Source organism: Microchirus variegatus (genome assembly GCF_963457635.1).
Source record: "Microchirus variegatus genome assembly, chromosome: 1".
NCBI classification, from domain to species: domain Eukaryota; kingdom Metazoa; phylum Chordata; class Actinopteri; order Pleuronectiformes; family Soleidae; genus Microchirus; species Microchirus variegatus.
In genome coordinates this window covers 2855351-2880970 of record NC_139802.1, presented here as the reverse complement: position 1 = coordinate 2880970, position 25620 = coordinate 2855351, and the positions used below count along the sequence as shown (strand labels likewise).

The following is a 25620-nucleotide window of genomic DNA, read 5'->3' as shown; positions in this document are numbered from 1 at the left end:
ACAGCCAATACTGCTGTCCAAAAACAAATGATTAACACAGAAGAACTGTGCCGTCATCCGCCTCTTTCCAGAGAAGTCCTTTCCTCTTACCAGTAATGCAAACACCAGAGACCGGACGTAGCATACAAACCACTTGATGTTCCTTTGTGCAGCAGCAGCAGCGGCAGCACGTTTCCCCCTCGAAGCTCTACCATGTGTAATCCACCTCCAGCTGAACTCGAAGACGATGGCTGAGCGAGGGACGGTCGTCATGAAGACACTTTCCTGTGTTGACCACTGCGTGCTGGACCCCAGGTGCTGGCAGGAACCTCTACCTGAGCACGATGGAAGCAGATGTAATTTCTGCTTCTGGCTGCTTGCACTCTGGAGACGGAGCTCAGCTTCCTGGACGAGTGACCACAGGACCTCAATGAAGATGCCTTCCTGTATCCTTCACCATGCACAGTCAATACTCTTCAGATAGAGACTTGTATCACGTGCCGGATAACCATTTCATAAACGAGACACCTGATGAACAGTACTTAAGAAAACTCCTCTTTCGTCCATTCCTTTCACTGGCTGTTATGGTTGGGAACAAGGGACGGGATGAATAGCCAGCTATAGATACATACGGGATGCAGACCAGGAAATACAAACCACCACCTCTTCTTCTTTCAGACAAACTGCTGGAATCTTCTTACTTCCTCATCTCACAGTCTCTTAAGAGGAAAATATGCTGTTGACCCGATTCCTGACTTCAATCTTCAATCAGAGTGCCGGGGCAAGTGACTTGAGGAAGAACTGCATTTCCCTTTTGACTGACAAGGCTCGAGTCTTCAGGTCTTGAAGCTGTTGACTTGAGGAAGGAAAAACATAACAAAACACTGTTAGCTTTGACATCTGATGGTTTTAAAGGAATAGGAACCATGAGGAAGGGAGGGCCTCTCTGATCCTGTTCTGGGACGACCTGAAACTAAACTCATCCGTTTACTTTCAGACCACATAAAGTTAGAGATAACTATTGCAAGTTAGCCTGATATCCAAGTTAAGTGTCCCAACGCCCTCCCCCCTTCTTTTCTAAAAGTGTGCTTATCCATATGCCGTATCTGAATCCTGAAATCTGACTATGTCTTTCTCTCGTAGACTTATATAGGTGTAAATCTGTCCGTATTCTCATTGGCTGAGTTGTCTGAAGTGCAGTGCACTAAATATGTAAGGACCTATGTGGGTATCTCAGTGATTCCCTAAATAGTGCAACCCTCCCCACCCCCCCTATCACTCAAGAGGCAGCCAAAGCTGTAGTGCTGGTTTTACAGTCTATCCTTTGGGGGTCAGAGGGGGTGAAGGTGACACCTAGCCCAGTAAGAAAGGCCATACAGGTCTCTAAACAAGGGAAGCCCAGAGCAGACTGCACATACTGCACTGGCAGGTCAGGCCTGAACCTGCAGAGAGAAAACAGAAGAGAAACAGGATCACTGCGAGTTACAAGGAACTAAATTAATGCAAAGGTACAAGGTAGTGGAATGTGACATACGCTTTAAACATGGCCCGAAGTGCATTTTTTCTTTCCCTCTCTACAAACTTGTCAATGAGGTAGGAAGCCATGCGTGGGGCTTCCAAATAGAGCTTAAAGAAACGCTGATAGTTTCCCAACGCCCAGGCTGCTCGCAGTGCGAGAGCATGAGCCACACACTTGTCCGCCCGCAGCACTGGGGTCAAGTACACCAACTCAGTGGTCAGATCTAGAGTGGAAGATTAATAGCCAGGGTTAGAATGTGGGAGTTAAACACACAAAATGTGATGGTGATAATGATAATGATGTGGGCCTACCTCCTGAGCTTTTAGTGAAAATGTAATATAGAAATCTATATGCTGTAAATTCTCCAATGTTCTCTGAGGGATTATCCTTATACAGGGCCTTCAGTTGGGTCTGACACTGATTGAACTCTTCGTGGTCTCCCTAAACACAACAAATATTCACATAGCATTAAATATACTGTTCTTGCTTTAGCTACAGCAACTTTGGAGGACAGGAGGCTCACCTTCTCAAGGGCAATACGTGCATGACACTCGTACACTTCCACTGTGACTTCAGTTCGCACTCCCTGGACCTGGATAATGATAGGGAAACAAAGATTTGGAAATGCAGAAGAATCTCAGCCAGGTGCATCATAAATAGACAAAGGGAACACGTAAAGATAACCAACCGTAAGGTCTTGTCGTATGGACTTCATTTGTTCACAGGCATAGGCGTAATCCTGGTTGGTTTTCCAGTGGGCTTTCACAGACAGCAAAGATTTTCTCAGCACCTGAGTGGATAAAAATAGTTAGTGATAAAAGCCTGACATCTGTGAAGTACAAATAAATATTTACACCAAGTGCGAAGGTTTTATACCCATCATCCTGCATTTTTATCCAGCAAATTATGGCCAACGCTTATAAATGACAACTTACATGCACAGGGCGTACAGTGCAAGGGTCAGGAGCACAAGTGAGCCTCAGGTAAGACTTTGTGATGTCCTGGCATGTTCCCACAATGGGGCAGTCCTCCCAATTGAGACCCTCTTGTGTGCCATCGGGCAGGTCCAGTGCATTAATAGAGAGAATCAGAGGCTCCGAGCGCAGCTGCTTGTGGAAACGAGCTGCTCGACTTTGCTTCTTGGCTTCTCTGTTAGGGTCATGGAAATCCATTCCAGCAAAGTCCCCTTTTCTCTTCTTTCCGACACCGCCGTCTTCCATGTTTCTGGGAGAAACGGGTTCAAAGTTATGAAATAACAATATTCTTGATAGGATAACTTCTCAAAGACCAATCAATAAGAACATTAAGAACCTCATTAATTGGTTCAACACACTTTTTCCTCATAACTTATTAAATATTTACCGTCTTCCTCTGTTGGCTTTTCCTCTTCCTCTACCGCCTCGTCCTCGATCCCTGTCATTACCACGTCCACGAGCTCCTTTCTGGTTCCGCCTCGACAGCTGAGGGCGAAGATCACTGGACATGCTGCTGTCTGACTGAGAGCCTGAATCACTGGAAGAAGAAAGATACATGACCTTTAGAAAGCAACTACCATGGGTGTTTGCAGTGAGCAAAGAAAAGGTGAGATAAAATGTTTCTTGCCTTCGTCTGTGTCTTTGGTTGCTGCGGTCCCTGTGTCGTCCACGGGAGGGGGACGGAGAGTTAGAGGAGGAACGAGAGGAACTAGAGGATGGACTCCTTTGAGAAAATATATTCCTGTAATGGCCCAATCGGGATGCAGCACCCCTGCCTCTCGAAGCTGCAGCCGCTGCACTTCCACCACGGCTAACTGAAGCATCAGATGACCTCTGGGATTGAACAGTCTCCCAACGAGACTGCTTGACCTTAAGTCTACAAAGAAAAAAAACAGAGGTGTAAATCTTATCACCAATCTGCAAACACCACCACAAAGAAAGAAAAAAAAGGAAATATAAACATAGGACTAGCACTAATCCATTACTAAACTCACTCTGGTAGTGGCTCACGAGTCCAGTCAATTGTGTAAGCGGACCCATCCTTTAACCGATCCTGCAGAACTTCCTTCAGTACCTTCTCTGTGCGATCTTTGTCATCCTCTGTCTCACAGGCTGTAAAACAGCGCTGCACATATTCCTTCATGGCTTGTGGCCAGTCTGAAGATCTGGAGTTAGACATTTTAAAAAGTATATATCATAAATGAACAAGAGTAGCTCCAAAACACTGTGTGACGGGACTTGCATGAAAAGTGTTGTGATCAATGACATATTTATGTGTTTTCCAGTGTCAGTGGAGACAGACAAGTTCTCACCGTGTCTGACCATCTCCCAGTGCAGCACTGCCAGTAGGTGTGGAGGAGGAAGCTAGATTTAGTCCTGAGGACTGTTCATCTACAGGGAAAGCCTGAGTGGAAACTGTGGAACACTGATAGGGCCTCTTGGGAATATTGAACTTAACAGCAGCTGCCCCAGGTGCCTCTGTTAGCAAAAAAAAAAAAGCATAAGGACAGATGGTTAAATAAAAGCAATGTGAGCGAATAAGACAAACCTATAAATTGATTTTGCTAGATTGTTTTCAATACACCTGCATTGCCATTTTTGGTAAAATATCGTTTTTAATGTCTGAAAATAGCGTTTTGCTACTAGTCTAAAAAGACACTGTGCATAAAACCAGTAATTTAGTTGAGAATTCATATAAGCAACACCACAAAGGAAAAATCTCACGTTTCATGCGATGCCACAGTTGTTGTCCCGGCCCTTGTTTTTGGATTTTGTTTTTGGTGGCCTCTCCTCTGCCTAACGCTGGTAAATAATGGCCGGACTGCTGAGAGTTATTCTGCGGTGGCTGATAGGTGTTCTGAGCCTGGAATGCCTGGGCATAGTTAGGCCTACCCTGGGAATGGTTGTAGACTTGCATTTGGCTGGGATCGCCAGGTGGGTAAGGCATGGAGTTGTTGGCACTGTAAACATTTGGTGAAGGAGGTGGGGGGTATTGGGCATTTGGTGGAGGGGGAATGGGTGGGGGAGGAGGGGTTTTTTCTGATGTGGTTGGGCTTTGGGGTGGTTGGGGAGTAGCAGGGGGAGGAGGTTGTGATTGTGAGGGGTAGTTGGGGGACTGGTCTTCCATACCAGGCACTGGAGGAGGCTATAATATCAAAAAGGGGGGAAAAGATTATGATCACAGTCAAACAAAGAGCCTGAAAATAACTATCAGTTGTTACAGAAACACCTAGAACATTAAGTGCTTATGATGAACAAAAAACATCCGTCAATCTAAAAATTTACATTGAAACACACCAAGATGTCTCTACAGAGATTTCATAGACGCAGCATGAAATCTCATAGACGCAGCATGTGTAATCATGGACTGAGGTCCATGATTACACATGCTATTAATATTTTAATTTATTATTACTTAATTAACCAAAGTCTTGTACCTGGCCATTGGACGGCGCAGTTCCTGTGTATGACCCTGGGGGTGCACCATACTGATTTGGTGGATATGCAGCTCCATACTGGAAATTTTGAGAAAAAAAAAACAAGAATGTCAGTTTTGATGCTTGCATTTAACCAATTATACCGAAAAGTAACTTAACCCCACAATAGTAATTTCGATACTTACTGGATTCATGGGGTAGTAATAGTTATAAGGGTATGTGTATCCAGGATAGGGCTGCTGGGTTTGTTGATACCAAGGATAGTATTGCTGTTGTTGAACGGCAGGAGAGTCAGTCACTGGTTGCTGGAACTGACCGGGCTGAAACAAAACAAACAATAAATAGTCTTCCTACAGTGACACAATTCTCAAAGGAGGAACATGAATGTTTTTTAGCAAGACCACACAAAAAATAATCCCCATTATTAACATTATCACACTTTACTGTGCATTAAACTAATCTACTGATGATACAGCAAGTGAAGGTGTAATTTACTTCCAGAGACTAAAATGTTAAATGTCACACTGTCCTCAAAAGGAGTCAGCAGTTCAGATTCAATTTTCACTTTAGTATTTTATTTTAATTTCTTGTGACGTGATCAGTCCTGAAAGGATTTTACCTGCTGTATCAACGGAAATACAAAAGGGGGAAAAAAAAGCACACCTCTGGTGTTGTCCGGTTAGCTTGTGGTGTCTTTGCAGGACTCTGACTCTTGTTTATGGATGCAAGGGCTTGTCTTGCTTTCTCCCATTCTGGGTTTTCGTGAGCTTGGCCATCTCCAGCAGTGTAGGACCTGCCATTAACACATTCATTAATCAACAGTGATTTCAGAAACAAAACTAAAATTAGCACAATTATCCTACAGTTGACAACACATTCCCAACACTCAACTTAGTATGATGGATATTTACATTTGTTTAAAAAGAGTACTGGTTACAAAAAAACATTTAGGTAGTTATTTAGCCATTTGGTTTTACGTACGTGTTCCTAATAAGCTGACAACTGATTAACATTGACGACAGACACAATAACGTTTCTCAGCAGTTTGTACACTTTACAAAAAAAATGATCATGGAAAAGCAAAAACGTTCCAAGAGCAAACACTCTTTGTTCCGACAATTTTCTTCATTAGATCAAATATAAATGTTTGACATCCACAAATGCCTCCTCATTAACGTCATAGCTGACTGTAACATTGTCCATTATCGATAATAAGTAGCGGGGTGGTTGTTAGGGTGTTTAACGGTAGTTAGCGACCAACAAACAAATGCTTACATGAAAGGGAACAACCCTTTAACTTTGTTACACTGAGGCCTCTGTGTAGCTAACTTGTGCTTATACCCGGGGCTAAGCTAACTGCCCGTTATTAAAGATAATGGTCTACAATACGGCACATCAAACAAACAAGGTTGATCTATATAACAATCCTTTCAGTCAACACATTTTTGAGTCCTCATGCGGCTACAAAATGCCACCTACCAGTTGTTGGCCGGGATTGCTTGTGTTGCGTTGACCGCCATTTCGCTACTGAGCGTTAGCCTCGGGAAGCTAACGCTAGGACTGTGTAGCCCAAGCGAGAAACGGGGCTATCGTCGTTAGCTCTCCTGCTACAGCTGGAGATAAACAAGCTTAAGACCAGAACAAACGTTAACCGTTGGACGACAACATAGAATACAAAACCACTGCGAACACTGTGAAAACCTATCACAACATGTCGAACTACAATGTACCTAATTTCATGAAATATACTAAAAACATAAACGCGAGAATTAGTATGTGGGCTTTGATTCCTTCGTTCGAGAATAGACTTCGCCAAACCAGACTGTGCGGACACAAAATGGCAGCTAACTTAAACTATCGACGTCAGGTGACGTCCTGTGCCTGTGGTAGCGTGATGCCCAGAGTACGTCCTGTCAGGAAGAAGGTACACTTGCCTCCCGATAGCTTCGCTTATCAAAAAAGCCTAACTTTAGGTTCTGGTCATATAACTATGAACACATTCCCTGCACAAAGCTAATTTACCATATGTTTGGTTGGTTAGTAATGGCGTTTAACACTTAAAATCCATAGATAAATCATGCCCTTTGCCTTTCATCTGTGCTAACAGTCAAGCACAGATCAAAGGTCGCCACAACAACCCATCCAGATCAAAGGCAGGCAGATTATGTATGTATATATGTATATATAAATATATGTATATATATATGTGTGTGTCTGTGTCTGTGTATAGCTACTATATGCATATACATATGTGATATATGCATACAAAGTTATCCACTTCACCTAAATACATGAATGGAGAAGTAAAAACACCCCCCTATTCAGCAAATATCAAATAATCTACATTTTATTTGTTTAATTTTATTGTTAATCTAAGTATCAGGTCATATTGTCGCTTCAAGGGGTCACTGACTGTATATAGAATTTGGGGACTTATTATTAAATCAGCCTACAAAACAACAGCTGATTTTTAACCCACTAAAATAACAGATATTATAGACAAAATAAGAAAAAAAAAAGAATGACGTTCCCTTTACCTTCCTGGGAAGCACGCACAGCTGCAGGATGTGTGTGTGTGTGTATGTATGTGTGTGTCAGAGAGGGGAGTCATTTCCTGTCAGGGAGTCTCTCCCACGCTGGACCCCTCACAAAATTTGAAGTCAGTCTAGTGCAAATACACAAGTATGTATTCAACTGCACAGCAGTGAAAAGCACAATCTATATAGAAATAGATTTATTCCTCTGTGGGAAACCATGGTTCCACATTTATTTGGTCTTTAATCCCTTGTATGGCTTCAAAATACTGACACACAGTAAATACCACAATATTGCACGGAAGACTAAAGCCTTGAACCAAAATGTAATCTTAAGGTTTTCATGATCTTATCAGATTTCAAGAGAACAACTTAACCTGAAAGCTTTAAATATAATTTAACAGGTCACTTCTAATCCATGTCTCACCTTGAATGAAATCAAGTTCCAGCTGAATGAATAGTTAGTTCCCATTGTTGAGCTGTTGGCTGCATCATCACACAAATATGCCGAGCATTCGTCACAACAATGACTCAATCTCGCACCATTGTATCCCATGAGCAATACCTGGGGTTTGGTGTTGCTCATGGGAGGAAGCTGGTCAGTGTGTACTCTTAAAATCATCTCTCTCCTCCACTGCTGTTGAACTCAGACACAGCTTTTTCCAAGAGGATTCCTCACCGACTGCACATAATAATCAGTGAATCAATTATGAACCAGACTCACACCCTTTAAAACTGTGCTCTCATCAAATAGGTGTTAGAGTACATTAGAGTTTCCCTTTCACTGGCAGCATTCCATAAACTCGTCTGTGAATATTATGGGTGTGATATAAAACTTGTCTGGTGCACAGTGACAGGTGTGACATTATAATTAATCATGACGTGGAAAAAAAACACCTCTGTAAAACGTGTATCTCCTCCAAGCTTGGAAAAAAAAAAGTCCAGGTTTTGGAGAAAAAGACACTGAAATAATAATAATAATATTTACGATGATATTTCACATAATTTCAAAATAAAACATTTCGTTTTGATATGGAACAATAAGTTGTTCACAATTTAAATGTATTTATGATATAAAAGGAATCTTTTATTAAAAAAAACCCATACAGAAATAACTCATATCTTGATATTAAGTGGTGAGCCACATGGAATTATATACATATATATATATATACATATATATATATATACATATGTATATATATATATATATACATATATATATATATATACATATATATACATATGTATATATATATATATATATACATATGTATATGTATATAAGTGTAATGCATATCTTTTTTACTCAGTTTATACATTTTTTTTCAGTTATTTACAGCATTTTATTGTTCTATATATTTATATTGTTTAATAATGTGGGTTCTTTACAGTGTAATGTATTAAGTTTTTATATATATACATTTTTTTTTAAAAGCTATTTACAGTATTTTATTGTTCGTACATACTTTTTTAATTACAAGGTTTTTCCATGTTATTTCATTCATTTCGGAAAAAAAAAAATATTTCGAACTCTTTTTTTTTCGTTGGTGTCAGATTATTTATTACATCATAATGATGAACACTGGTTGGAAGGAAGGGCCCCCTGGGAATTTTTTGCTTAGGGCCCCTACAGACTCTAGAATCGCCTCTGCTCATAAACGCAATGTGTTCTGTTTAGCCCCGCTTGTAGTTAGACTTTAACTTCTTTTTTTTTTTAAATTAAAACCACAGTGTGAACATTTGTCCCCGTTCACATTTGAACCAAGTGCGTGCGGTGGAACAGTCTTTGATCCAGCGCTCCTCGATAATAAGTATCGCGTCACTTCCTCAGCAGCAGCAGCAGCAGCAGCAGCCTGTGCCTGTGCCCATCCCTTTGGAAGAGAAAGAACATTCACGCACACACCAACGACGGCGAGGGAGAGAAAAAAAGAAAAAAAAAAAGAAAAGAAGAGCGAGGGAAAAAAGCGGAGAAGGAAGCGCGAGCTAAAATCCAGATGAAAAAGTTGGACAGCGAGGAGGAAGCCGACCTAAGATCACGTTATACGCTTTAAAAACAAGTAAGTTTTTCACACACGCTTTTCAAAGTTTTCAGGACTCTCAGGAGTTAGTGAGACCAACAAAAGTTGATTGACTTTTTACATTGATCCACACGATCCGCTCACTGCTGCCTCAGCAAGTGTTGTCCTCGCGTGCTCCTTGTATAAGCCGCGAGTTATTTGTTTATATAATATGATGTGATATCATTTACTTTTATAAGTGTTACTGAAAAGTCTTGAGGGTTGTGGTTTGGCCTGTGAGCCCCCTCCCCTCCCTAATCTAGCTCTATCTGTCTCTCTCTCTCACACACACACACACACACATACAAACTTTGAGATCAGTGTCATAAATGATAAACTAAGCTGCAATGTGTGAACAACACTTCACTGAGGTTGTTTACTCTCTTAAAAAAAAACGTCATCAGATGTCACTTATTAATTAAAAATGTTGACATTGTCTTGTTGACATGTAAACAGGGTGTCAGGACTCAGGGGGGGGGGGGGGGGGGGTCATATTACGGCCTCAGATGTTTTTATAGAATGTTACAGTCTTGTTTTTTTTTTGTCCACAAACACCCTGAGGGCAGAGAAAAGTATGTGCTAGAGTTGCATGTGTGCGCTTCAAGTACAAGTCCCAGCATGGCCTTCACAGCCACTGCAGTGGCAAAATGCTCATTGGTTTCCCACAATATTGCACAACGTGGTGAAGTTTTTTTTCACACCGGCCCCCGTCTTATCAGGAGGCCGGACCAAGGCTCCAGTGTTCACATGCCTCCTGCACGTTTGAAATGTTATCTGATCAGAACGTCAGCTCAACTTTCTCTGCTCTTTATTCTACCGTGAATAACGATCCGCCTCTGTTTTGTTCTGTCTTCAGTCATGCCACTCCACAAATCATCATCCCGGGCGTCTCGCCTGGACCCTACCATGATCTCGGCGCCGCTGGGTGACTTTCGCCACACCATGCACATTGGACGCGGAGGCGACGCCTTCGGGGACACCTCCTTCTTGTCCACGCTCGGCCCGAGTCCTCCCAGCTCGGACACGGGGAGTGCAGGGGTCACGCCAGGCGCTGATCCTGTGGTGGCAGTTAACCACGGTGATCTTCACGCAGATGCTCCAGGAAGCCCAGAGGACAGTGAGCTCTACTCAGAGTCCGTATCTTTATTCACCTTAGACCTGGACCTGGACCTGGACCTGGGCCCGTCTATGCTGGGAGATGTACTGGGAGTCATGGACGGATTGGGGCTCGACTCCAAGGAGGAGGAGGACGACGCGTTGAGTCCCAAAAGTGCCACATCCTCCGTGGAAAAAAGGCAGGGGAAAGAGGCCACAGGCATGTCTGTGAACACGCAGAACGAGCTGAACGGCAAGTACTCGGTTGGGTTGGATGGAGACCAGGTGGGAGAAAGCAGGATACCAGATGGGAACGGCATCAAGCCAAAGGGGTTAAAACCCAAAGTGAGATTCAGTGACAAACGCGAGGAGATCATTCGCCAGGCGTCTGAAGAGGAAGAAGGTCAAGGGTTCGACTTCCAGGATGAGAATCAGCTGCTGCGTCAAAGCCCAACGAGGGGCGAGAGTGAGAGGAGAGGGGAGAGCCGAGTGGTGGCAGAGGGTGAAACGGAGTTCGTCAATCACAAAGTGGGAGTGGAGTTGCCGCCGAGTCCTGCTTCGTCGCACAGCTCAGAGAACGAAGGAGACGCTGTCCCACTGGACAGGAGGAGGTCGGACAAGGTGGACAACTGTCACTCAGAGACTGATTCAGAGGAGGACGAGGATGAGGAGGAGGAGGAGGAGGAGGAGGAAGAGGGAGGTGAAGCAGGAAGAGGCTACACGTTTGAAGACGAGTTTGATGATGAAATTGGTCTATAGAGTACAGGTAAAAACAAGTCTTTGCTGTTGAGTGAATCAAGGATACTGTATTATTATTATTCCCCCCCACACACACACAACTCACCATGTCAGTATCATTTGTAATACGGTCGGTTTAAACACATCTCGATGCAAACGAGACTCTGAGGTTTTCCATTAAGACGATGTTGCTCAACTGGAAAAAGGCATTTTATGTTTTATCTACACGGGTGACAGATTTGCCAGGGACTGTTCATTGTTATCATGGAATTTTGGTTATTACAGTGAAAAGTTTATAGCACTTTTACTTTATTTCCTTCATCTGGAAGCATTGCTACGAGACTGATGTGAAAAGTTAGATTCTAGCTAAATGAACGATGCTTGCTATTTTTTTTTGTGTTTTTTTTTCATCATGTATTTTCCAATCGCAAGTGCACAAAAGAGATGTTGTGATTACTGAGCTTTATGTTATAGTGGAGCTGACTTACTATAGTGCCTTGTGCTATATCAGTGTCTTATTAGTTGTTTCGTGTATTGCATGTTTATTACAGTCTGCCCCGTCTTCTCTTAATGTTTAATACTTCTCCTGGAGATGTCGTCAGAAAACAAAGTTGTCCTGTGTATTGTGAAATACTGTGAACGAGTCACATTCCTGATCCGACATGGTTTCTCTGCTTTAAACTGCATCGAGTCTGACACGAGTCGTCTTGGGGCCGTGGGGCTGGACTGATACAACAACAAAAAACAAAAACAAAAAAACGCTCAGACAATCATGGGATTTAAAGGTCAGGTTGTAAATTGGGAGCAGTGGTGTATTTTTTTGTGTGTTTTTATTTTCTTCATGTAAAATGTCTTACGTTTTAATTTCACAATGCTGTAAAGAGGGAGAGGTCATTATGTTCAGCTGTTGAAATGCATACAAACCTGTGGTTTAATGAGAAATACAGTGAAAACAATAAAATAATTATTGGGATTCTTAAGTAATCAACAGGTTTTGGCTTTGACTTTTCATTTCTTTAGATTTTGAATCATGAAGACTCAGGCTTTGTCCAAAACCCCTTCCTGTTTATTCTATAGTAAACTATTTTATGATTGCTACTTTATAAAGTGCAATTTAACATTCCTGTATTCAATAAAACATGACACAATTAAGGCTATTCTTAAGACCAGGGGTCTCAAACTCAAATGACCTGGGGCCCAATGTGCATCTATTATGGTCAAGAGGGGGCCGGGTTAGAGAACAAAAAGTGGGGAAAGAAAAACAACTGTTCACAATATTGCATCACGATATCACACGTATACTTAATAATACCATTTATGATGCAAAATTAATGTATTAATATCAAAAACAGACATTTATTTTAAATTACATAAATAAAAGTGTGGACAACTGTAATTAAAATGCGTACTAGGAGCCGTTTAGGCCACTGCCATTCGTGGCTCGGGGCCCTAACAAGTGTATTTATATACGTAATTGAATGTTGTATATGATACATTTAATAATGGGATAATTATGACCAATTACCGTTATAAAAACATTGCTAGCAAACGTGTATTATATTCCATCACCTCGCTGGCAGCTGTGCCTCAGCTACACACTGTGTTTAAAAGACGGTGAGGTCGTGGGCCATGTTTTCACGATAAGTGGGGGGCCGTATGTAATCGATTGGGGGGCCGCCAGTTTGAGACCCCTGCTTAAGACAATGGCACAGTTTGTGCTTCTGTGTATAATATTTATAGTCGTCAGTGCATCTTTGAAAATATTAAATCAGGTAATCAACAACAGTTGTTTCAAAACATTTTATTTTAAGCACACAGAATGCCTAAAATAGTTCGTCTATCTGTAAAATGTACAGACGGAAGGATGAAGATTATAATACCAGGAGGCATAAATGAAAGAAAACCAACAAAAACATTACCTACATAGCCAAGTTATGTACATTATTACAAGATTCTTAAAGGTGCCATATGTAAGAATGTGGCTAAAAACGGTTACTACATTCACATTCAAAATACCGAGTTCTTTTAGGTTTGTTTTCCGTCATAACTGGCAACCCGCGGTTGCTCGGCAGCTGAGACTCTGACGGCAATGATTGGTAGACGGCGCCACATGATGCCAAAACATGATTTCAAAACACAATCATGATTTGCAGTCTGCAAAATATCTTTTTTTAATGCAAATATTTTGTCTGTATTGTTGTTGTTGGGGAGTTCAGTTTGTTATATAAAAAATCACTGAGTCTCTGTGACATATTAGGAGGATTTTATGGCCAGTTATATTTATTATTTAATGCACCTTTAAAGATCTGCTTTTACTGCTCGTTTAAAAATAGTTCTTTCAAACACACACACAGTAAACAGACGTGGACACACTACACAGATATCGTCCTGAACAGGTTGAACCCTGACAGAGCCGTGGAGATCATCACGCCGGGTAACTGCGGGTGCCAGTGAATCTCCTTCACCTCCGACTGACCCTGGTGCAGGAAGAGCAGCTGCGGCGGCAAGTCTTTCATCTCCGCCACCCTGGCGCCCGCGTCGCACGACTCCACGGACAGGTCCCACTGGCTGACCACGTCGTCGGCTCCCGAGGCGGCGAACACGCTCGAGTCGATGGGGTTCCACTCGACCGAGGTGATGGGGGCGCTGTGCTGCTTGAAGTTGGCCACGGGCCGCCCGGTCTGCAGGTACAGGAGGAGCGAGAGCAGTGAGCTGTGACAGCAAGTTCATCACAAACAACTGGAGAGCCTAAAAAACGGGGGTCTCAAACTCAAATGACCTGGGGGCCACACCGAGTGTCTAGTTTGGTCATGAGAGGGTCAGTGAAGTGAAAAAAAAGTCCAACATTGAGGAAAAACACATCGAAATAATAATGTTTATGATGATATTTCCCATAATTGACCTCTGCCAGGAGGTATGTTTTCAACAGAGTTTGTTTGTCTGTCTGTTAGCAACATAACTCGAAAAAGTCGCGGACGGATTTGGATGCAAATTTCATTGCGGAAATGTCCGCAATGGAACCAGGAACAAGTGATCAAATTTTGGGTGTGATCACTATTTTTAATGCCATTTTGTGGGGGGCTGAGCTGAAGTCTGCGCTCTCCGAGTGCTTTTAGTTTCACAATAAAAGTGTCTGTTTTGATATGGAACGATAAAAACTTCACAATATCAGAGGCGCAGCTTGTGAACAGGCAAGGCAGGCAACTGCTTGGGGCCCCCGAGCTGATAGGGGGCCCCCCCCCGACACTCAGAGCCTGAGGGCTGTTTTTACTGAAATGTGCACTTTAACCTGTGTGAAGTTTTCGTTCTGCAAGTTGGAAAATGAAGAGGATTATTTACAGTGTAATGCATATCTTTTTTACTCAGTTTATATATGTTTTTTCTCAGTTATTTACAGTATTTTATTGTTCTATATATTTATAATGTGGGTTCTTTACAGTGTAATGTATTTTTTTTCTACGTTTATATAGTTTCTTTAAAAGCGATTCACAGTATTTTATTGTTCTTTACATTTATATTTTCACATACTTTTTAATTACAAGGTTTTTCCATGTTATTTCATTCATTTTGGAAAAAAAAAATATTTTGATCTCATACATTTTTCGTTAGTGTCAGATTATTTGTAACATAATGGTGATGAACACTGGTTGGAAGGAAGGGCCCCCTGGGAATTTTTCCTTGGGGCCCCTACAGACTCTAGAATCGACTCGGCATAATATACATGCATTTATGATGCAAATTTAATATAGTCATTAAGAAATAACTTTATATTCAATAACATTAAGTCGATATTAAATGTGGGAAGTTTAATACCACTGCCTTAAAAGGAATGTTAAATTGATATTTATTCCCAAATAAAAAGCAAATGCTTCAAAACTAAAAAGGGAAATCTGAGAATGTCTACTGTTGTAACGTCAGAGGCCAAAACACTGTGGTCTATGGAGCAATAACAACATGATTACTTTATTGTTGACACCTATAAAGTAGTTAAAATCCTCACACCAGGTCATAAACTAGTGATCACTCACAGGATCAGTGAAGTCGTTTGAGTCTTGTTTAAAAACAGACCTGCACTGATTTTACATCTCTGGATGATATCATTAGAGTGTTGTCTTTTTGTTGGATTTCATTCCCCATGTTTACAGTCATGCATTTTATTTTTGCATTTTGTACATCGTTTTGATAAGCGCTGCACAAATTAGGATTATTATCTGCGCTGTTATCAGTGACAACTTTAGATAAACTGCTGTTGCCTTTTTACCTTAAACTGCCGCAGGTCCCACACTTTCAGGAGTCCGTCGTCACCTCCCGACAGCAGGAATGGTTCGGTCCTGTTCCAGCTGATCACGTTGACGTCTGACGAGTGAGCTTCTTCAGCAGAGATCATCGACTTGGGCGGCGAACGAATGTCCCAGACACGAACGGACCGATCCACTGAACACGAGGCAAAAACCTGAGAATTAAGATTGTGAGATCTGAACTTTAGCTTCAATATCAACAAAACGCGGCGGCATCAAAGCTGCAGTACACAACATTTCAATATAATGTCCGATGCATTGTCAAACGAGTTCACACAATAATAACTACAGTCCATCAGCTTCACGCAACTGAGTTTCTCATGAGAACGGTGTTTAGATCTCATGTCCCACACTGTAGACAGGAAGGGATTCGTTTTATAATCAAGACGGAGGCAACAGCAGGTTTGTGCTCGTAAAAAAGCGAGACAGCTGCAAACGGGTTGGAGTACGACTGCAAACTCGGCTCATAAAATATGTCAGAAGTGATTTCTTCAGCTCAAAAATCTGGTCGTTTGGCAGTTTGACAGGACAAACGCTTCTAGTCTCCACCCTCCCCTGCATCGCCACTGTATGCACACAAACGCACCCTCGAAAGAAGGAAACAACATAAAAAATACATCATTGCATCATTTCTCTTCATGATGACCAAACGGGTAGAATAATCACATCAACAAAAACTAAACTTAAACTCATCTGGGAAAAACAAGGACCATTTTTTTCCCCTACTTCTTGTTGAACACGTTTTGGCGTTTTGAAGGAGCGCGTCTGTGAGTCAACACTAATTATGGTCCACGGTGTCGTAAAAAGTCCTACACAGAGAAAATAACAGTGCACCGTGCACACTCCTGTGTCGCATTATAGAGTCCAAGTGAAAAAAGGTGTCAGAGTGTCGGTTACTCATCCACATACTCCAAAAACTAGTTCTGCGACCTAACGTGTACTGACCATGACGGCACAAACGGCATATTTTAGCGGTTGATTTCAAATCAACAGGTTTCATTCCAATCGGTGCCTTCTCAAAACAACACGACAGCAGTGTTAGGATTTGAAAGATCCTCACCGTGTATGATCTACAGAGCTAGTTATATGGTTATAGGAGGAATCCCAGTCAAATATGTCACCATGTTTTTATATGAAAACCATTTTCAGATAACAATCGCTAGGTTTACATGAAATCAGAAAGAAAACAAATCTAACTATTGTATTGGTCCGACTAAAATCGGACTTTTAACAACATAAAAACCATGTTGGTCTGACTGAAATTGTACTGAATTGAATTTCTCAAAGTGTGACTAACACATTTAGATGATGTGAAACTACTACTGCATGTGTAATAGTTGGACCAAGTCAGACTCGCGCTGGCCTGGGCGTTCTGCACGTGTCAGCTCTCACCACAGACTAATAAAAAACTAAGTTAATGGATTGTAGAAGGAGCTACAGGGTTGGTGCAACACTTTCGCCTTTGCAGCAAGACCCGGTTAGAACAATGTCCTCAGCATGGAGTTTACTCTGTGTTCTCCCTGTGTATGTGTGGGTTTTCTCCCGGTTTCTCCCCACAGTCCAAAAAAGTGCAATATGGGGATTATTAAACTGGACATTCTAAAGTGATCATAGGTGTGAGATTGAATGATTGTTTGTCTCCACGTGTCCATGTGATGGACTGGCGATCTGTCCAGGGTGTCCCCCACCTCTCACCCTATCTCTGCTGAGATTGGCACAGTCCCCCGCGACCCTCACGTGCAGGATATGGATGGATTGTAGAAAGACAGAGTGGCTTGACATGCTAACAACTAGCCGCATGCTAAACCGGAAACCTATTACCAACAATTGGTGTAATGGAGGTGGACATAATTCAGTCAACACATTAAAAATCCCTCCTTCTCTGTATACTGGGACAAGGACAGTGGTCGAATTGAACAGCGTAGACCAGCTACAACCACATGTTGACTTTAATGCGCACGGAAACTGACTGAATTCACATCCAGAAAAACTCTTCATAAGAACTACTAACACCTAAAAATATGTAAGGTGACCATTCAGGTAAACCGAACACGTATGTGCCGATGTAAACGGGAAGCGGTTTGATTAACGCAAACAGGGATTTTCGTTGAGACTGACAAGTGGCACTTTTCCATTACATAGTTCCAGCACAACTCGGCACGGCTTGGTACGATTCAACGCGTTTTTTTTTGCTTTTCCGTTAGGCACCTGGTACATTTTGGTGACCCTAAAGCCCAATTTATACTTCTGCGTAAAGAGCCTGTCGAAGAGCCTCTGCGTCGTCTCCGACTGCACGAAATATTTTTTAAGTGTCCGTCACTCCGTCAAGGGACAACGGAGACGGCAAGAGCTGCGATTGCTCCTCAGGACAGGCCCAGCTTAACTGATCTGTGCCGGCTCACAGTGAGCACCGAGCGCCCACAGAGGCGGAGCTGATCACCGCAGACAACGTCGCCGCCAAACTATAAATACGTCATATCTTAACACACACAGCACATGTTTAGACCCTAAATGGCCAATTTCTCGCCTCAAATTATCTTAAAACTGCATTCCGTGACACAGAAAAGTGAGAAACGGCCACTGTTTCAACAACAACAGTCTTTCTCTCTCGGACGCCATCGCTCACTGTAGCCTGAAGCAGAACAACCTTGCGCAGCGACCCCTACTGATCGGGCGGGAAATTGCAGCGCGTGTCCGTCACCACGACGCAGAAGTATAAAGGCTCGAGGCGTCTCCGTGGTGACGCAGACGGATAACGCATACGCAGTCGGAGAAGTATAATGTGGCCTTAACCCTGACAGTCAAACAGTGGCAAAAACAAAACAAAAAAAAAAAAGTCAAAAAGTGACTGATGGTAACAGTTATCATTTTCAAAAGATCTACATTTCTGCATACATTTAAATTCCTGCAACAAAACAAGAATGTTATTGTAATTTAAGAGATAATTGGTTGTTTGTTCTCGTTTTCCTATCACATTCATATTTTTACATTTATTTTATTTCTTTGATTATTCCAAGTCACTTATCATCCCTTTTTTTTGCCGTTGTAATGATTTGTTGTGATTTCCCCAATGAGGGATCAATAAAGTCAAATCTAATCTGATCTTAACTAAAAATAGAGCCAGCCATATTCAAAACTCTCACTTTTTAGGGCTCATAAATGCTGGGCTAGTTTTTTCTTTAAATGAAAACAGATCCACGTGGATATTGCTTCACATGGTCTTACCCACTACGTGACAAATGTGTGTTATGAGGACAGACGTACTGTAGCTTCATTGGGGGACCACTGCAGATCCTCCACAGACTTGCTGTGGGAGCTGAAAGGTCGCTGGTCAATCTGCCACGACACCCCTCCCTCCTGTGGCTCCCACACATGGATGTTCTTTTTGCAGTCTCCACTGACGAGACGCCCTGTTAACAACACACAGGCACAACGGTACCGTAAAATACCACATATCTATATGGTCAAGATGAATTTGATTTATTCTGATTCCCTTTAGCTACCGTTATTGCCATGAATACAGGGGAACACACATCTATCCACACACACACACACAAACAGAAACAGTACACAACCACTGAGACACACAGCATCCATTTGGTCTAATATGTGTACCAGCGCTCTATTTTTAGCTCTTCAATAATAAGACAAAGAGGAACAATTCATGACACAGTCCTGAGGTATGTGTGCTTATAAAACAAATACAGACCCAGTGCTTCAACTTCAGGGTTACTATGACTCTACTCTTATAATTTGATTTGTAAACACTGTGGATTTTGCGTATTGGACATAGAACTTTGTTTATTTGGTCAAGTGAAAGGAAGGAAAGTGAGCATCAATAAAACATGTAAAGTCACAACCTTTGTAAAATACAGATGCAAATTAGTATATATGCAAACTATAGAATGAACCGATGAATTGAAAAATAGAAGAACTATAACTTCAGTGATTTGACAGAGTTTTTCTTGTTTCTTATATTGCTGATATATCACTGATTGTAGAAGATAAGCAAAATAAGCTCTCAGGCTTCAGCCCATTCTTTTTTTTGGTTGATAATATTATGTGAAATTGGTCTGTGAAATGCATACATTTTCCTTTACTCAATGTATATTCACATATATTGTTATGATTTGTTGTTTACTATATATCACCAAAAACAAATTAAAATCTTATCCTAGTAAAATATGCCTCAGTATTCTTGCGTCTACCTTAGTGACAACCTAAAACCAGACTAAATACTCTGAGCGATTTAAGTTTCTGTAGCTGCCCTCAAATTATGGAATGATTTACCCATTGGAATGAACTCACTTTTAAATACCTATGTCTTCTTAGCTTTCACTTCAGGGTGAGAACAGTCAATCTGGGCACTTCTATCTAGATTTTTACCATTACATTATTTATTATTTCACCGTTTTACTCTGTTTTATACCTTGTTGTTGTTGTGCCTTTTACTTTGTAACTCTAGAAATAGCCAAACTTGACAACAAATTTATGAAGCAGGCCATTTTTCAACTCCCTCTAACATGGTTATGTGTTTATTTGTATTTTAGCACAATAACCCAATTTTCAATAAGACTCCATGGAAGGTCTCGCTCCATAGGGAGTCATAGGGGTTTGGCAAAAACATTTAGAAGAACATTATTGGCAAAGATGCATGTAATGTTCTACTGAAATGGGGGATGTCGGACTGACACAGAACTTGTAATTTCAGCTGCCAGCAGATTTCTGTGGAAATAAAAAAAAACAAAAAAAACAAACATATTGCCCTGATTTAGCTTCTTTTATGAAGCTATTCCATGGTTAAAAAAAGAGAAAACATGCCCCCTTCAGTCACTTTGGGCTAATACTACATCTGGTCCATGGGCAGATTAAATGTGATGTTTGGATCCAGATCCAAGGGTTTTAGGAATGTTTGTTCATCTAAAATTTGCTGGAAATATGTCTGAAAAACAACAGAAAGGCAACAAGTGATCTGATCGTCTCTGCGGAGAAAGAGCTCCAGTTTGGAATGTAAACAGAAACAGCGTCTCGTGTTGAGGTGAAGGATAGATAGGAGTGTGAAAGGGGGAGTCGATTCATTATATTCAGTACAGGGTGATCCTGTGTTACTCATACTTACTATAATAACTCAACTGAAACTCAAATTCCTCACTCACCAGGAACTGTAGGCGACCAGTCGAGGGCAAAGCCTTCGCTCATGTGTCCTGAGAAACTGAAGAGAGCTGTGGCTTCTTTCTGCTGTTTCATGAAAGCTGCCATGGCAGTAGAACTGTGCACAGCCTCCAACTGAGGTCGGAGGTCAATTATTTCTACCTGTCCCTTCTCTGACCAGACGGCAGCCAATGACTGTTCCCCTCGCTGGGTCACCTGCAAACCAAGAAATACAAATAAAATCAGTCACTTGTGATGTGAAAACGTGCGGAAATATGAAGCCACGATAAACGTCAACATACTCGGACTCTGTTAATCCCTCCGTAGTGAGGCATCATGGCCAGTTCCATCTGTGGCTTCCTGTCTTCCTCCTCCTCCTCATCACTTTCTTCATCGCTGCTTTCTTCCCCCTCCTTTTCTTTCTCCGTTCCGTGAAGGTTGTGCATGCGCATGACAAGAAGTCTGCAAGAAAGTGAACAGACAGTAGAATGTGAGTTACTCTCATTCCATTATTTTAGATAGAGACCTTTTAAAAAAACAAACGCACAAACAAAAAAGAAAATCTTTGGCCCTGTCCCATTTCTCCCCCTTAAAATTTCCACTTGGTTTGGAGTGCCCTCAACTGTAAATTCCCCTCGTTCAGGGAAGCATCTTCCCCGTGGAATTGGGACACCACTATATGCAACTGCGCCTCCTGGCCAAAGTGAAGCCTTTTTTAAGTCGGCAGGACCTCGAGAAGGCTATGCACGCTTTTATTAGCTCAAGACTGGACTATTGTAACGCGCTCTATGTTGGCCTGAGCCAGTCTTTAATCTCGCGCCTCTCCAACTTGTGCAGAACGCTGCGGCCCGATTTATAACAGGCACGTCCAGGCGTGAACACATTAACCCGGTGCTGTCGTCACTCCACTCCACTGGCTTCCAGTTTGTTTTAGAATTGATTTTAAACTCTTATTGTTTGTTTTTTACGCCATTAACGGCCAGGCTCCCTCCTACCCGTCAGAGATTTTAACTGTTCGCGATCATGGCAGGGCCCTCCGTTCTTCTGGCCAGCTCCTGTTAGATGTCCCGAGGTCCAGACGTAAACAGTGGGGCGATCGCTCTTTTGCTGTCGCAGCTCCCAGGCTGTGGAACAGACTGCCCTCTGAGATTCACACACCACTACTGACCTCAACCTTTTTAAATCGAAGCTGAAGACACACTTTTTTAGATTGGCTTTTAAGTCTGACTAGGATAGTCCTTCTCTCAGGTGTACTTATTTTAACCGTTTTCTACTCTATGCACTTTTAGAAGGCCTGCAGCACACCCTGCAGCACTAGTAGTACTTTCTGTTTTTATGTATTGTTTTTACATATTGTTTTTATGTTTTTATGTATTATTTTATTGATTTTATGTAAAGCACTTTGTGTACCGTCTGGCTATTGTAAAGTGCTATACAAATAAAACTTGATTGATTGATTGATTGAAATCAGCGTAGGTTAGCACGCAACGAACGTGCTAACCTACGCCACATGTTGACAATTCTACCAGTGGAGCGTGCTACTATTTTCATTAAAGGTACAATATGTAGTATTTATGGGTTTATATAATCCAAAATCCACTTTTTTATACATATGTGCTCCTGCATTGTCTAGTCGCTGTAGAATAGTTTTTGTTTCATTTTCGTAGTGTTTCAAAAAGTCATGTTAAATAACATGACCGCGGGCCGCGGTTGCATAGCCACTGTTAGCAGCGAGACGCCATGTTTCTACCGGAGCCTGTAAGGACAAACGCGAGAGAACAAAACAAGCGTCTCTTTACTTGTAGCGGAAGTCCCGCCTCCTCTCTCTCCGCTTCGTCTGCTACGGCCGCGGTAGCTCCGCCTTCTCCCTCGCCTCACGAACCTCATCTGCTGACACGGAGAAAGACGAGGAGGACGACATTTGACCAGCTGAGGACACCGTAGCGCTCAGGGAAGGGAGGGGGTGAGCAGAGCAGCAGGTCTTTGTTGTAAATTTCAGCCTCTCCTCTAGATGGCACTATAAACTACTTATTTCCCCTTTAAGGAAAAATGTCGGTGGATCGACCTGCTTGTGTTGCATGTTACATTGGCTGCGTTTGTTTTTCTCCGTCAACGCCGTTTTTTTTCTCCGTCCTCGTAAACGCTATACCACGAATGTGATTGAAATCTGACAAGTCCAGGGTATTCGTGTTCAAGTGACGGGCGTACTCTCCTGAAGCACCCGGCAAACAGCCGCCGGCCAGCTAGTTAGCTAGCCGCTTTCATAAATCTTTAGTTATTTTCTGACATTAGTGTTCAAAGCACGACATTTCGACATTGAAACGTGCTTATTTGCGAAAAATATATCGCAACAAAATGATGTTCCTCTGCAGATGTGGCCCCCATCTTTGTTGAAAAAAAAAAAAATCAGCCGGCTCGCTGAATTCGCAAAGCATCATGGGTAATGTCATCTTCCACTTTGTTTTAAGCCCGCATCAGAGCTCACTACATTTTGAGGGTTGATTATAAGGGCAAAATTGCACTCCCCCTTGCTCCCCCCTACACAAGAACACGCAAAATTTAGGGTTAGTAAACACTACTATAGACTTAATTTATTGCTTAGTATTCTGACAATCATTTAATTAGTATGAATATTTATTACATAAAAACAGCTCCTTCAATTTAAATGTTCTGGTATTCTTTGCTTCTTTACATAAACCCAATATCTTCTGATATTTTATGGGCAACACAACTACTACAACTAAACTGATCGAAACTAAACAACTATTATAGATAATATTAAACATTAAAAATTAAACATATTACATTTTATTTATATTGCTGCTTGCATCCCTGGAAAAATAATTTACATGTCTGCTGTAACTGGTTGAGTTAGAGTTGCATCTTAAGCATATAATGATTTTGGATGAAATGGCCAGTAAATGGTCTGTATTTCAAGAACACTCAGAAGATGCACTGCACACAGATGCACTGTATGAATGTGTGAGTGAATGTCAATACTGTAGTGTAAAGCAGCTCAAGCTCACATCTTTCATACTCATTCACACACTGCAAGGACACATCGGCACGTAGACCAGAGGAGCCGGGATTCAATCCCACAACCTTCCAGTTGCAAGACGACTCGCTCTACCAATGATCCGACATCACCTGAAACAGTGGAATAATTGCACTTGCCAAGTAAAACCAGGTTTGTACACGTTTAAGTCAGTTCATGTCGTCTGGAGTTGTGTGCTGACCTGTTGCTCAGAGCTGCGTCGGCCTGTGTGCCGGCACAGAGCAGCATGGACAGAGGATACTGCTCCCTGCCTTCTCCATCTCCATCCTTCATGACGGCGAAGCTCAGACACGGCGCACCTGAAAACAACAACAGACACACTGAAGTTGAGCTCAAACTTATTTTTAATCTCATCTAGATTCACAAATGTAATGCTCTGGAAGTCTGGAACAGAGAGGAGAGAGGGTCAAGGGCCCAGCACTGAAAGGGGCTGACAGAGAACTAGTGTTGTTATCATGATTATAAAAAAGGAAGATATAAGAACACAATTATGTTTATTAGAATTGTTTCTAACATTTTGCAAAGCTGTCACTGAATGGTTCATTACAGAGCTGTTAGGTTCATTTGCTGTGTGCATCAAAAAAAAGTGAGGTTTCAATGTTTTCCTTCAGATTGAGCTCCTGAGAGTCCCGGCTCACAAGCAATGTGATGCGTCTCATGAAGGTTTTTATTTATTAATATGATTTATGTTGTTATGTTCATGTGTGTCTTTAGTCTGTTGGCTATTTCATTTTTAACTCACACACTACACCATAATGCACATTTTGCACTTCAGTCTACTTTGTTGTAGACCGTTATATTTGATTGTGGGATGGTTTTGAAAATGGCACCTTTATTTAGGTTTTTATGACACAATACTCGTGACATTTTTGAGTCTTGGACCTGGCAAATACTTTTTGAATTTTTGAATTGAATGAATTTATTCCTCCACCCGGGGGTTAAACACACATTTACAACAGCTCAGTTAACGTGACAAGAGGTGCAGAAATGTGCAAGGGCATAATAAGTAAAAAAAGAAAGACAACATAAAGATAAGAGTAAAAATAGGAAAAAATAAAATACAATATGGTAAAAATTACACTCTAAATATAAGTAAAAAAATAAATAAAAACTAAGATAAAAATAGAATAGAATAAAATACAATATGGTAAAAAAAAGTTATTAAATTACATTCTAATGTAGAGTAAGTAATAAAGTAGAGATAAGATATTAAAAATAAAATAAAAATGCACAATATCAAATATGTACACAGTGTATAAAGAAGTGTACTTCATAAAACTAAAACTATCAAAAGGGAAAACTAAGTATTTACACACAAAAGAAGCTAGCAAAACCACTCTAATGCAAAACTAATGTAAACAAAGTCATTTTAAAAAACAAAAAGTTGAACAAAACTAAAACTATTATACATTAATATATACTATATACTATTATACTTATGTGTGTTTGTGTGTGATGACAGTAGTTCTCTTTCTCACATACACATCACTTGCCTGTCTGACACTCGTGGTACATGCGGTACGCAGAGCGGTCCATCTCCAGCTCCTCTCCGGGCTGAAGCGGCTCGATGCCCGGCACGTACACCTTCCTCTCCGCCTCTGCGTCCGCGCCTTCGTCCTCCATGTCCACGCCTTCGTCGTCTTCGCTGCCAGCGTCGTCCATCTCCTCCATTCGGTCTCTTTCCTCGGCAAACGTGTCGTCGTCGGGCGCAGACATCTTGGCTGAGGCGCAGTTCGCGTACTTCCGGTGTGGGGAGCGGCCACGTGGTTTAAAGTGCCC

The 25620-nt window shown here is 41.7% G+C and overlaps 3 protein-coding genes across 3 annotated transcripts; 1 reads left to right on the top strand and 2 right to left on the bottom strand.

The window, feature by feature from the left end:
* Window positions 1-1258: 1258 nt before the first annotated feature.
* leng8 (leukocyte receptor cluster (LRC) member 8) lies at window positions 1259-6710 on the bottom strand (the record flags this gene model as incomplete). Its single annotated transcript, XM_083889441.1, has 15 exons — window positions 6390-6710; window positions 5574-5703; window positions 5096-5230; window positions 4911-4988; window positions 4198-4618; window positions 3786-3951; window positions 3468-3638; window positions 3101-3349; window positions 2861-3010; window positions 2434-2722; window positions 2187-2288; window positions 2022-2090; window positions 1810-1939; window positions 1514-1721; window positions 1259-1421 (listed from the first exon to the last, which is right to left on the bottom strand). The coding sequence occupies exons 1-15, from the start codon at window positions 6428-6430 to the stop codon at window positions 1259-1261; spliced, it is 2502 nt and encodes an 833-aa protein (XP_083745567.1). The 5' UTR covers window positions 6431-6710.
* Window positions 6711-9337: 2627 nt separating this feature from the next.
* On the top strand, window positions 9338-12303 carry cdc42ep5 (CDC42 effector protein (Rho GTPase binding) 5). Its single transcript, XM_083889591.1, has 2 exons — window positions 9338-9504; window positions 10361-12303. The coding sequence occupies exon 2, from the start codon at window positions 10363-10365 to the stop codon at window positions 11356-11358; it is 996 nt and encodes a 331-aa protein (XP_083745717.1). The 5' UTR covers window positions 9338-9504; window positions 10361-10362; the 3' UTR covers window positions 11359-12303.
* A 1058-nt stretch (window positions 12304-13361) lies between these two features.
* Window positions 13362-25557, bottom strand: grwd1 (glutamate-rich WD repeat containing 1; the record flags this gene model as incomplete). Its single annotated transcript, XM_083889541.1, has 7 exons — window positions 13362-14018; window positions 15599-15790; window positions 18900-19045; window positions 20792-21002; window positions 21089-21248; window positions 24023-24140; window positions 25335-25557. The coding sequence occupies 7 exons, from the start codon at window positions 25555-25557 to the stop codon at window positions 13710-13712; spliced, it is 1359 nt and encodes a 452-aa protein (XP_083745667.1). The 3' UTR covers window positions 13362-13709.
* Window positions 25558-25620: the final 63 nt, after the last annotated feature.